Raw genomic sequence first — 13,486 nt, 5'->3', positions numbered from 1 at the left:
TGACAGCTCTTTGAAATGCATATTTCAAGAAATGTGGATGCAGTGAGGGGTGCTGCAGTGAAATCATCTCAAGCAAAGTTGGTGATACACAAAGTAACTCAGATGACATAGAAATTGCATCAACAATTACAAAATTATACACTATAAACTAAGTATACAAAACATTAAAACCATCTGCTCTTTCCATGACATAGACTGACCAGGTCAATGCTATGATCCCTTATTGATGTCACTTGTTAAATCCACTTCAATCAGTGTAAATGAAGGGGAGGAGACGGTTTAAATAAGGATTTTTAAGACTTGAGACAATTGAGACATGGATTATGTATGTTTCCCATTCAGAGGATGAATGGGCATGACGAAATATTTAAGTGCCTTTGAACAGGGTATGGTAGTAGGTACCAGGCGCACCGGTTTGTATCAAGAACTGCAACGCTGCTGGTTTTTCCACTCTCAACAGTTTCCCGTGTGTCTCAAGAATGGTCCACCACCCAAAGGACATCCAGCCAACTTGACACAACTGTGGGAAGCATTGGCATCAACATGGGCCAGCATCCCTGTGGAATGCTTTCGACACCTTGTAGAGTCCATGCCCCAACTAATTTAGTCTGTTCTGAGGGCAAAAGGAGTTGTGCAACTCAATAATAGGAAGGTGTTCCTAATGTTTAGTATAGTCAGAGTATATCTTCCATTTGGCATGTCTATTTGTGATGCGGTTCACAGCAGCACTGACAGATGTGTTGACATGAAAACTGTATCAGTTTTGAACTACCCTTCCCCTTCTTTTGTTCTATGCTGGCTGAAGACCCAGCTAGCCAGTAACAAGCTAACACCTGACATAGATGAAGACCCAGCTAGCCAGTAACTAGCTAACACCAGACATAGATGAAGACCTAGCTAGCCAGTAACTAGCTAACACCAGACACAGATGAAGACCTAGCTAGCCAGTAATTAGCTAACACCAGACACAGATGAAGACCTAGCTAGCCAGTAACTAGCTAACACCAGACATAGATGAAGACCCAGCTAGCCAGTAACTAGCTAACACCTGACACAGATGAAGACCTAGCTAGCCAGTAACTAGCTAACACCAGACATAGATGAAGACCTAGCTAGCCAGTAACTAGCTAACACCAGACATAGATGAAGACCCAGCTAGCCAGTAACTAGCTAACACCTGACACAGATGAAGACCTAGCTAGCCAGTAACTAGCTAACACCAGACATAGATGAAGACCCAGCTAGCCAGTAACTAGCTAACACCTGACACAGATGAAGACCTAGCTAGCCAGTAACTAGCTAACACCAGACATAGATGAAGACCTAGCTAGCCAGTAACTAGCTAACACCAGACATAGATGAAGACCTAGCTAGCCAGTAACTAGCTAACACCAGACATAGATGAAGACCTAGCTAGCCAGTAACTAGCTAACACCAGACATAGATGAAGACCTAGCTAGCCAGTAACTAGCTAACACCAGACATAGATGAAGACCTAGCTAGCCAGTAACTAGCTGACACCAGACATAGATGAAGACCTAGCTAGCCAGTAACTAGCTAACACCAGACACAGCTGAAGACCTAACTAGCCAGTAACTAGCTAACACCAGACACAGATGAAGACCGAGCTAGCCAGTAACTAGCTAACACCTGACACAGATGAAAGGGGCGCCATAAGTATCTTTGCCATAGATGAAGTGTAAACTTTTAATTATATTTGATGACACCCTACAGTGAAAATATGAGTGGTACTAAGCGATGTGTTCTGTTGGATTTGCTCCAAACATAACGCTGTGTACTCATTACATCAAGTTTATTTCTTTGCCACATTTGCAGTTTTATTTTAGTTTCTTATTGCAAACAGGATGCATGTTTTGGATTACTTTTCTGTAAAGCCTTCCTTCTTTTCACTCTGTCATTTAGGTTATTATTGTGGCGCAAATACAATGTTGTTGATCCATCCTCAGGAGAAAACTGTCTCAGACATCAAACTGTTTTAAAGTCATCATTGGCCTCATGGTGAAATCCCTGAGAGGTTTCCTTCCTCTCTGGCAACTGAGTTAGGATGGATGCCTGTATCTTTGTAGTGACTGGGTGTATTGATATACCACCCAAAGTGTAACTAATAACTTCACCATGCTCAAAGGGATATTTAAATGTCAGATGTTTTCTTTTTTACCCATCTACCAATAGGTGCCCTTCTTCACAAGGCAAAGGAAAACCGCAAAGACCTCCCTGGTGTTTGTGGTTGAATCGGTGTTTGAAATTCACTGCTTGACTGAGGGACCTTACAGATAATTGTATGTGTGGGGTACAGAGATGAGTTAGTCTTTAAAAAAGAAATCATGTTAAACAGTATGGCACAGAGTGAATCCATGCAAATGTTTAATCCTGAACTTATTTAGGCTTGCCATAACAAAGACGTTGAATACTTAGACTCCAAGACATTACAGCTTTTCATTTTTAATTAATTAGTCAAATGTTTCTAATAACATAATTCGGTATTGTGTGTAAGCCAGTCACACAAACTCTCAATTTAGCCCATTTTAAATTCAGGCTGGAACAACAAAATGTGGATAGGGTCAAGGGGTGTGGATACTTTCTGAAAACACTGGAGCTACAGAAATCCGCAAACACAACTTCTCCGATGTTGGTTACAAGGCAGGCGGTACCTTATTTAAATTAGGTAAGATAATATCATGTTAATATTAGAGTGCTGTCACCCTATCCCCTTAATAATCCCGCCTCCTGAATCCAAGCATTTGACACGGAGAAGGGGATCACTCTTTATCGATGTAGAAGCAAAAGTCATTGTACATACTTGTCATCATACTTCAATCTGGTTTCATCCAAATATATTTATTTTTTTATATCATCCATGATTTTTACTACAGCACTAGCTGTGATGAAGTACAGTGTAATACCACTCATTCTCTTGCCCAAGAATATCAATGAACTGTTCCTAACAGTGTGCAGACTTTGGAACAAGGGATTGGATGCTGAAACCGTCAGGAAGCATAAGCATTACAGCAATGTACTGAATGGATCCTGTAGAGAAGAAGTCAGTGAATGACCAAAATAATGACTACAGTTGATGTGATTTTAATTCACAGAAGACTGAAAATATCTGGTCACAAACTGAATTAAATTAAATGGAAATGGACATTTAAATCATCATCAGCACTGACCCATTTTTTACGCAGACAATGTAATTCATTCTTCAACCTTGGTTTCAACAACCGTGCGATGAGATGACGTTTGACACAGTGAAATTCTAATAGCCTGAAGGATCATAGGAAACATGTTTAATGAATTCCATTAGCTGTGTTAATGGTGTTCTGTCATAGAACAGGAATCAAATCTTCCTCAGATGAAAACAGGCATTTAAAGAAAAAAAATACTACTGTGATATATAATCTGATGTCTGGATTAATGTTTGTTAACATAAAAATAAAACATGCAGGATGCCTCCCAAATGGGAACCTATCCCCTATATAGTGGGGAGGGGATCAGTAACTTAGTGTACTACTTTTGAGCAGGTGGTCAAAAGTAGTGCACTAAATAAGTAATAGGGCACTTTTGGGACGCTGATGTAGATCTGAGGGATTTGTTACATCAAGCCATAGGCCTGCTGTATGACAGGCGATAACATCCTGATCTTGAATGATGCATTACAGTAGAGTAATCCAAACAGATTAGGATTATGTTTTCCTTGTCACTAGACAGATTTACTGTAGCCATATACACAAAAGTACATGGACACCCAATCAAAATTTGTGTATGCGGCTATTTCAGCAACACCTGTTGCTGACAGATCAAATCGAGCACACAGCCATGCAATCGCCATAGACAAACATTGGTAGTAGAATGGTTTACAGAAGAGATCAATGACTTTCAACGTGGCACTGCATTTGATTTATTTATTTTACCTTTATTTAACTAGGCAAGTCAGTTCAGAACAAATTCTTATTTTCAATGACTGCCTAGGAACAGTGGGTTAACTGCCTGTTCAGGGGCAGAACGACAGATTTGTACCTTGTCAGCTCGGGGATTTGAACTTGCAACCTTCCGGTTACTAGTCCAACACTCTAACCACTAGGCTACCCTGCCGCCCCTGCATAGGATGCCACCTTTCCAACAAGTCAGTTCATCAAATCTCTGCCCTGCTAGAGTTCCCCGGTCAACTGTAAATGCTGTTATTGGGAAGTGGAAATTTCTAGGAGCAACAAAGACTCAGCCGCGATGTGGTAGGCCACACAAGCTCACAGAACGGGACTGCCGAGTGCTGAAGCGCGTAAAAGTAATCTGTCCTCGGTTGCAACACTCACTACCGAGTTCCAAACTACCTCTGGAAGCAACATCAGCACAAGAACTGGTCGACTGGAGCTTCATGAAATGGCTGTGCAGCCGTACACAAGCCTAAAACCACCATGCACAATGCCAAGCGTCAGCTGGAGTGGTGTAAATCTCGCCGCCATTGGACTTTGGAGCACTGGTAAAGCGTTCGCTGGAGTGATGATTCACGCTTCACTATCTGGCAGTCCGACGGACTAATCTGGGTTTGGCGGATGCCAGGAGAACGCTACCTGCCCCAATGCATAGTGACAACTGTAAAGTTTGGTGGAGGATGAATAATGGTTTGGGCTAGGCCCCTTAGTTCCAGTGAAGGGAAATCTTAATGCTACAGCATACAATGACATTCTAGACGATTCTGTGCTTCCAACTTAGAGACAAGAGTTTGGGGAAGGCCCTTTCCCATTTCGGCATGACAATTACCTGTCTTTTCCATTTGAATCTGTCTCAATCTGTTTATCGTTCTTTCTCTTAAGTAGAAGTAGTAATGCAATGGTTAGGTTTGTGGCCAGCTGAAAGTAAGTGCACAAAGCGAGGTCCATGTAGAAATGGTTTGCCAAGATCAGTGTGGAATAACTTGACTGGCCTACTCTACTGGACACAGAGACAAGCCCGTTACCTACTTACCCAGAGTCAGATGAACTCCTGGATACCATACTGTCTTTGTGTCCAGTATGAAGGGCGTTTGAGGTAGTTTTCTGAGCCAATGCTAACTAGTGTTAGCACAATGAATAAGTCTATGGGTATCTGTTAGCATGCTAACAAGTCAAGTGTCTGCTAAATTACTACAATGTAAGTATGCTGTGAACTATAAAGGGTAAGAATGCTGTACTATTGTAAAACATGTCGACTTGCAATATTATAACATTTTATATTCATGATATACACCTTAAAATTATTTAATAGATAATCTAACAATGCACAAAACATGTTTTATTTTCTTGCTTTATCCATCCACCCATTGTCAGATTGCGGATATATCAGCAGAGGGAATTCTGGACGCTCTTCCTGACAGGTTCCATTCCACTGAGTGTGTCCTTAGAGTCCCAGGCAGTGCCAGCAACCATGTTCCCTCCCTCTTCTTCCTTCCCCACTTCAATCCCACCGGTCTGCATCAATCACATCCTCTTCCCAGGTATCAGTCTAGACATCAGCAGACGCCTAGGCCGGCCGGGACACATGCCAGGACACAGCACACAGGATACAACACATCTCTCTGTTGTGATGTGTGTGTGTGTGCTGTTGAATTTCATATCTCACTGCCAGCCTCATATCAGAAGAGACACCTGAGGCGTGAAATGGATGCCTTAACTACAAAGGCCAATAAGGACACCCACAAGTTCAAATGCTATTGTTTAGAGAGAAATGGATTGTGGGTGTCCTAGATGTTAAGTGTTACGTGCCATTGGAAAGGGATATCGAACATGATATGGACATACAGTACATGGTGGTATACTGTCTTTCAGATGTCATATTTGACATTTTCTGGCGAGGCCCCTTGTGATGTGATGGTAGCCTGGGTGGCAGTCTGTTCTTGCTTCAGGCCCACTTGTTTTTAACCTGCCAAACAGATTTTCATAAAGTATCATTGTTAAATGCAGGTTAGTAGTCTGAAACAATAAAAGGGGACAGTGAACTGCGAGAGAAAGATGAGAGAGAGCTGCAACAGAGAGAAGTTGGATGACAAGAGAGTGAGATTAAGTGAGAGAGAGACATTTACAGTATTAAAGACATGGTTTATGAGTGTGGAGAGCAGGCTGACAGTATAACTCAGCGTAGGCCAGACTGAGATATACGGCCATGGATAAATCAGTCGCCAGGGGAGAGGAGGAGGCTGACCACACCTCAGTAGTCTTCCCCTGGAATTCCATGGCACTGAGGGGGAAAAAAAGGCAAACAAGGTTATTCTGCCTCCACATAACATTTAGCATTTTGGCTAAGGGCTAACAGGGATTTACTTGAAACTGCAGACCAGCTAAATGTAGTGCTTTTCTTTTCAGTTATTTAGAATAGAAGAAAAAGAAATTGTCCAAGTGTGGCACGATTGATTTATCTCCCTTTGTGCCAAGCATGATGTGTGCAATGTAAGACAAGGTCTTTTTTTTCCTGAAAGAAGTGTAATTTCATCAACTCTATTGTAACTGAATGGGTATGAGATGCACTGTCTGACTTGATATGTAATTCAAATCTAGGACTTGGTTCTCTTTACCGTGAAATTGAATGACGACACACAAACAAGGGTCTCCAGAAAATGGAAATTATTTAAAAGAGCATTTTATTAAAACAAAATGCATATTTACAAGGCAGTAGGTAACAATCCTTCAGTTGGTCGAAAAGCACTGTACCTTTACAAAAAATGGGGGATAACGCATACAAAAAAACATGTCAGTGTAGCACATATAGGCTACTACAGAGATGCTGTATGTATAGATACTGCTTACAGAGTACAGTCTTGAACCTGAACGCTTGAGTGCAAGACAGTTGTGCTAAAGAGAATTCAATCAGCTTAAAAGAAAATATCCTCATCTAGACCTCTGACAGCTGCAATAGAACGAAAACCTAAAGTAAAAATGGCTTTTGAGTAGCTCGGACATTGTACAGTACACACACTCCAGGCAGTGAAAAGGAATGTCACAGCATAATTATTCACAAGAGCATTATATTCTACATTTTTTAGGGATATATAAAAAAATGTCAAACACATAATTTGGTATTTAAATAATAATACAAACTCAAAAAGAAAGACTTAAACATATTCTAACATTGCGTTGATTCACTGGAGTCAACTTGTAAACTTAGAAAAGACTCGTTGAGACTATTACAACGTCAACTGAAAATCATATGACCTCTACACAAAATGAGCATTATAAAACAGTACTGTACTTTCTCCAATACTCCCTGGACTGTTCCATTTTCATGGAGGGATGATATACACACACAGTAAGTCAAGTACAGAGAGAGGCGATGCAGAATAAACATGTGTCAGACTACGTTTGGTTCGAGTGCCTTAGTTTCTCCATCATAGTGAGTTTCCTGATTAGCCTGGTTAAACAAGACTGAACGTGTCCAGACTGGTTTTACCAGGCTATTTCCTGATAACATGGGTACCTGACTGGTTCTGCAGCACTCAACTTCGCTACATCGTTCCCGTGCTTCGTTTGCTTGCTACAGTAAATCGCTGCATCCTTTCAACTTGAGACCAGGAAGCCCTCTTCAAAAATAATACCTGACAGAACCATTTCTACATGACAAAAGCATTTTCTTCACTTCCAGTTTACATCTTATGATTTCCTCTTTTCTGTGGCTCAATAGTGAAAGGCGCCTGTCACGCTATTCAGTGGCCAATGATGACATCTTATGGTTGTGTGAGCAGCATAAGCAATAAGGCCCGAGGGGGTGTGGTATATGGCCAAAATACCACAGCTAGGGCAGTTTAGGCATGACGCAACGAGGCGTGCTTGGATACAACCCGTAGCGCCGGTTCAGTATATTGGACATACGCCACCAATCCCCGGAGGTGTCTTATTACTATTATAAACTGGTCACCAACATAATTAGGGCAGTGAAAATAAATATTTTGTCATACCCGTGGTATTCGGTCTGATATACCACGGCTGTCTGTCAATCAGCATCCAGGGTTCAAACCACCCCGTTTATAATGTGCATTAGAACCCCCTCATTTCATAGGTTTTATCATGTCCATTGTCTTCTTAATCTCTTCTCCACCTCACAACCAGAGCTGCCAGGCATCTCCTCTCCCCCCCTTATAGCCAGGGGTGCCAGGCAGGGTCCATGCGACAGAGGTTGTCCAGGCTGTTGGCAGCAGCCACCAGGGTGTTGACCTTTGACTCCCCTCCCTCGAACTGGGCCAGGTTGTGGAGCCTGGTCATGATGGCCGTCACAGCCTTCTGCACCAGGGACACTAGCTGCTGGGAGTCCATGTTCTCAGGCTGGCCTGCTGGGGACAAGGGCATGGACGTGTCCTCCTGGGTCTTCTTGTGCCACGCGATGATCTCGTCACGGAGCACCGCCTTCAGGATGCCATCCACCTAGTGGGGGAGAAGGAGAGGAGAGAACAGAGAATGATGGGGAGCAGCTAAATGCATCTTGCACTCTAGCAAGACTATTTATGGGAACCGAACTATGAATTGATACCAATTCAGGAACCATGAGATACTGTGAAACCACTATGTATTGTTAACTCACCATTTTGGGTAGGGCTCGACACATGAGCCATATAAACCATACAGAGACCACAATACTAGCTAACCACCTAGCTGGGTACTCGGTCTTCACTTTATGGTGTGTTGAGGGCCTGCTGGTCAGAACAACAGTCTCCTCTCCCAGTAAGTATGTGTAACCACCGCTCTGCCCCCCCACCAAAGAAAGCAGTGGCCTCTGGGATACATCTCCAGCTCTGTGTGTGTATTTCTAGATCTCTGTGTGCGCGCATCGCTGCACGCCCTCCATCCAAAAGCCCCGTCTTCAACATCCCAGTTTGTTCACCTCCTGAAGGAAGCAGCCCCTCTCTGGCTATAGCTACAAGGATGAAGCTATACATAGACATATAGCTCCCTGCCTGATGCCCTATCATTACAGGACCAACATAGATATACAGCCCTCCTCCTGCCACAGCTGGGACTGAGGCCGAGAGGCTGTTGTTTTTGTTTTGATACGCCTCAGTGAATTTCCCTCCAAGTTTACATTTGTGGGATGTAAAACACCCACACAGAATAACATCCATCAAGAATTATAGTGTCTAAATTAAGACAAGAATTGAGTCCGCTCACACTTTAAACTTAATTCAAGTGTATGGTTCTACCAGTGAGTTCTACGCGGTGCACAGTCGTAGTCTACCAATGTAAAGGATAATTCTCACCAACCATGACTTCAATTTAAACTGTGATATGCCGATTCATTATTTTTGTCCAATAAACATAGCTAACAAACCATGAAAGTAATTTGCTGTTGTACAACAGGTGTGTGTGCTTACCTTGAAGTTTGGTTGAGCAAAGCAGCGTGCCACAGCGATCATGGAGGCGGTGAGGGGGCCAGAGACGCCGATGGTGGTCAGGAACTCTGAGATGTTGGGCGTCAGACGGAAGGGCACGGGCCGGTTGGCGTCCAGATCACCAGTGGCATCGTTGATGTCGAAGCGGAAGTAAGACACATTCAGCTTCCCCGTGTCCTGTTGGAGGAGAGAAGTATAACGGTTAGGATCAGTGTGTGTGTGTGTGTCTCTACACTTCCTGATATTGCCTCAGAGTGCATTTGTAAACTGTTTCCACATTTGTTAATTACAGCCTTATTCTAAAATGGATTAAATTAAAAATGTTCCTCGTCAATCTACACACAATACTCCATAATGACAAAGCAAGAAACAGATTTAGCATCATGCCGTGGGGATGTTCTTCAGCAGCAGGGACTGGGAGCCTAGTCAGGATCGAGGGAAAGATTAATTGAGCAAAGTCTTTGATGAAAACCTGCTCCAGAGCTCAGGACCTCAGGTGTACCTTCGCCCCAGTCTAACAGGACAACAACCCTCAGCACACAGGCAAGACAATGCAGAAGTGGCTTCGGGACATATCTCTGAATGTCCTTGAGTGGCCCAGCCAGATCCCAGACTTGAACATGATCGAACATCTCTAGAGAGACCTAAAAATAGCTGTGCAGCAACGCTCCCCATCCAACCTGACAGAGCTTGAGCGGATCTGCAGAGAAACTCCCCAAATACAGGTGTGCCATGCTTGTAGCGTCATACCCAAGAAGACTCAAGGCTGTAATTGCTGACAAAGGTGCATCAACAAAGTACAGAGTAAAGGTTCTGAATACTGATGTAAAATGTGATATTTCAACAAAAACATTTGCAAATGTCTAAAAACCTGTGTTTTCTTTGTCATTGTGGGGTATTATGTGTAGATTGATGTGGGACGACGACAATTTCATCCATTTTAGAATACGGCTGTTACCTAACAAAATGTGCAAAAAGTCAAGGGGTCTGAAAACTTTGAATGCACTGTAGATTCCAGTCTGGATTCCACCGTGTACAATCACTAAGACAAGTCATCTATAAACATTCTCCTGCGGTATTCTCTATGGACATGTTTCTCCTGTATAGAACCCATGGACAGGATACAGCTGCCTTCCAGTAAAGTGTTTAACTACAAAATGGCTGCTTTTATTGATCTGCCGTAGACAGAGCACCATAAAACATATCACCCCAAGCACATCCATAATCCCTCCATCCCTCTTTCTCTGTCGAGTTAAGTATATACAGCAGGACTTTGTCTTTAAGCCTGCGTTTGTGTAAACAGGGACCTGTATGAAGAGCAAAGAGCATTCTGGGAAGATAAGATGTTTATGGGAGAAAGTGAGTGTGCTTATGACAGCTTTACGGCAAAAGCATTTCATTTGAGGTTTTTTTCCCCAACAGGGTTAGACGCTAGACCCCCGGAGGATCAGAGAAGCTCAGAGAGAAACTTCTCTGGCTCCGGACTGAGGCAGGGTCCTGAATAATAACACATTAACAGGTGACTGCTAATCCACGTTGACGCTGTATCAATAGACTGAGTCAACAATACGAGGGAGGTGACATTACAATCCATACTCTGAGGATGGGGGCAGGCAGAGGCCAAACCAGCTCAATGCACTGTTAGAAAAGCTGACTATTCTAGGGGTAAAATATGGGGTTATTGGGGTGTTTATTGGGGCTAGGCTAGTGGTTACACATGTCAGTAATGTCCTTGATATGCTGGTGTCAGTGTGCGCGTGGGCGCGTGCGTGTAATCCTGCCTGTGGCTAATGGGATCTATGGCGTGGAACAGGCAGAGAGGGGGCTTAATGCGTCCGCTTAGCTGCCCAGTGAAACGCCTGTCAGCAGATCATAGAAGAGGAGAGGGGAAAGGAGAGGAGGCTGTCCGTCTGTTCCACACAATCATCTTTAATAATGACAGAGATATACTCTCTGCCCTCCGAAAGGACCGTGCGTGCGTGTACCACTGCTCTGGTGCAACACACTCTGGGCTCTTTATATTGAATGGTTTCTGATAGCAGAGCAAAGAGTCGGAATAAGACTGACTGTCAAAACAGCATCGTCCCATAGAGGCTCACTGACTGACAGGGCTGCATTGATGTCATAGAGAGGAAGTCATGCATATTACCAGTCAGAGCGATGCGCATCTCTAATGAATCTAAGGAGGAACATCTCCATACTGAATTAGTCTCCTTGACATGAATCCTCCTTTGACAGACTGCTTCAAATTCCCTTCCCCACGTGTCCTTGGCTGGGTTAGGTGTGTGTGCACGCTTTTATGAGTGTGAGTATGCGTTTATCTCTGTGTGTTAGGGTTGGGCGGTAAACCATATTTTACTATATACCGGGAGAAATGAACGGACCAGTTTAATTTTTTTGACTTTTCATTCCATAACGGTATTTCAATGTCTGGTTTGTAAAAATGTGATATGAAACTCCGGCGAATGTAATGTCCATTTTTATAGTTAGCTGTTTGCTTCTCGAGTAGTCTTTCAATTCAAGGGGCTTTATTGGCATGGGTAACATGTGTTAACATTGCCAAAGCAAGTAAGGTAGATAATATATAAAGTGAAATAAGCAATAAAAATTAACAGTAGACATCACACATACAGAAGTTTCAAAACAATAAAGACATTACAAATGTCATATTATATTAAATATACAGTGTTTTTACAATGTACAAATGGTAAAGGACACAAGATAAAATAAATAAGCATAGATATGGGTTGTATTTACAATGGTGCGTGTTCTTCACTGGTTGCCCTTTTCTCGTGGCAACAGGTCACAAATCTTGCTGCTCTGATGGTACACTGTGGAATTTCACCCAGTAGATATGGGAGTTTTTCAAAATTAGATTTGTTTTCGAATTCTTTGTGGATCTGTGTAATCTGAGGGAAATATGTCTCTCTAATATGGTCATACATTGGGCAGGAGGTTAGGAAGTGCAGCTCAGTTTCCACCTCATTTTGTGGGCAGTGAGCACATAGCCTGTCTTCTCTTGAGAGCCATGTCTGCCTACGGCGGCCTTTCTCAATAGCAAGGCTATGCTCGCTGAGTCTGTACATAGTCAAAGCTTTCCTTAATTTTGGGTCAGTCACAGTGGTCAGGTATTCTGCCGCTGTGTACTCTCTGTGTAGGGCCAAATAGCATTCTAGTTTGCTCTGTTTTTTTGTTAATTCTTTCCAATGTGTCAAGTAATTATCTTTTTGTTTTCTCATGATTTGGTTGGGTATAATTGTGCTGCTGTCATGGGGCTCTGTGGGGTGTGTTTGAACAGAGCCCCAGGACCAGCTTGCTTAGGGGACTCTTCTCCAGGTTCATCTCTCTGTAGGTGATGGCTTTGTTGTGGAAGGTTTGGGAATCGCTTCCTTTTAGGTGGTTATAGAATTTAACAGCTCTTTTCTGGATTTTGATAATTAGTGGGTATCGGCCTAATTCTGCTCTGCATGCATTATTTGGTGTTCTACGTTGTACACGGAGGATATTTTTGCAGAATTCTGCATGCAGAGTCTCAATTTGGTGTTTGTCCCATTTTGTGAAGTCTTGGTTGGTGAGCGGACCCCAGACCTCACAACCATAAAGGGCTCTATGACTGATTCAAGTATTTTTAGCCAAATCCTAATTGGTATGTTGAAATTTATGTTCCTTTTGATGGCATAGAATGCCCTTCTTGCCTTGTCTCTCAGACCATTCACAGCTTTGTCCCTTTCCTGCTGCATGCCCTGCCCTTGTCACTCAATGGAGAGCAGTTGCTCAATCACGATAACTTCTAAATCAGAGAGGACTAGGCAAAGCATTAATGTTCGCTAGCTACATAAGGTAAGAAAACATGTAATGTAACATCGAATTAGGGTCCCCTGGAAACACTGACCAACACTTTGCTTCCTACCCTCTCAATAATTCCTCCCTGGCTTATTCATTCGTTGTCATGTCAAAACAGTGTATCAAGGCGCTGCCCACTACATATAAACTATAGTTTATCATTATATTTCTATGACTCCAACAGTTCACCAATTAACTAGGCCTAGGTTTTTTGCCAATATCATGCAGCCCTGTGTGGCAGTGTGGAAATGAAGTTGGATTGAACAGTATAAAACAATC

The 13,486-nt window shown here is 42.8% G+C and overlaps 1 protein-coding gene across 6 annotated transcripts in view; it reads right to left on the bottom strand.

The window, feature by feature from the left end:
• Positions 1 to 8,074: 8,074 nt before the first annotated feature.
• The window catches only part of trrap (transformation/transcription domain-associated protein), an 83,706-nt gene continuing 78,294 nt past the window's right edge, over positions 8,075 to 13,486 (bottom strand). For all 6 annotated transcript variants that reach the window (XM_064950469.1, XM_064950472.1, XM_064950471.1 and 3 more), the window contains 2 exons: positions 9,347 to 9,541; positions 8,075 to 8,402 (listed from right to left, as the gene is read on the bottom strand). In XM_064950469.1, coding sequence (XP_064806541.1) covers positions 8,118 to 8,402; positions 9,347 to 9,541 — 480 coding nt within the window. In that variant the 3' untranslated portion in view covers positions 8,075 to 8,117. The remainder of the gene's footprint in view (positions 8,403 to 9,346; positions 9,542 to 13,486) is intronic.

This window comes from Oncorhynchus masou, chromosome 31 (genome assembly GCF_036934945.1).
Source record: "Oncorhynchus masou masou isolate Uvic2021 chromosome 31, UVic_Omas_1.1, whole genome shotgun sequence".
In the NCBI taxonomy this organism is placed as follows: domain Eukaryota; kingdom Metazoa; phylum Chordata; class Actinopteri; order Salmoniformes; family Salmonidae; genus Oncorhynchus; species Oncorhynchus masou.
This window is presented reverse-complemented; position numbering and strand designations above follow the sequence as displayed.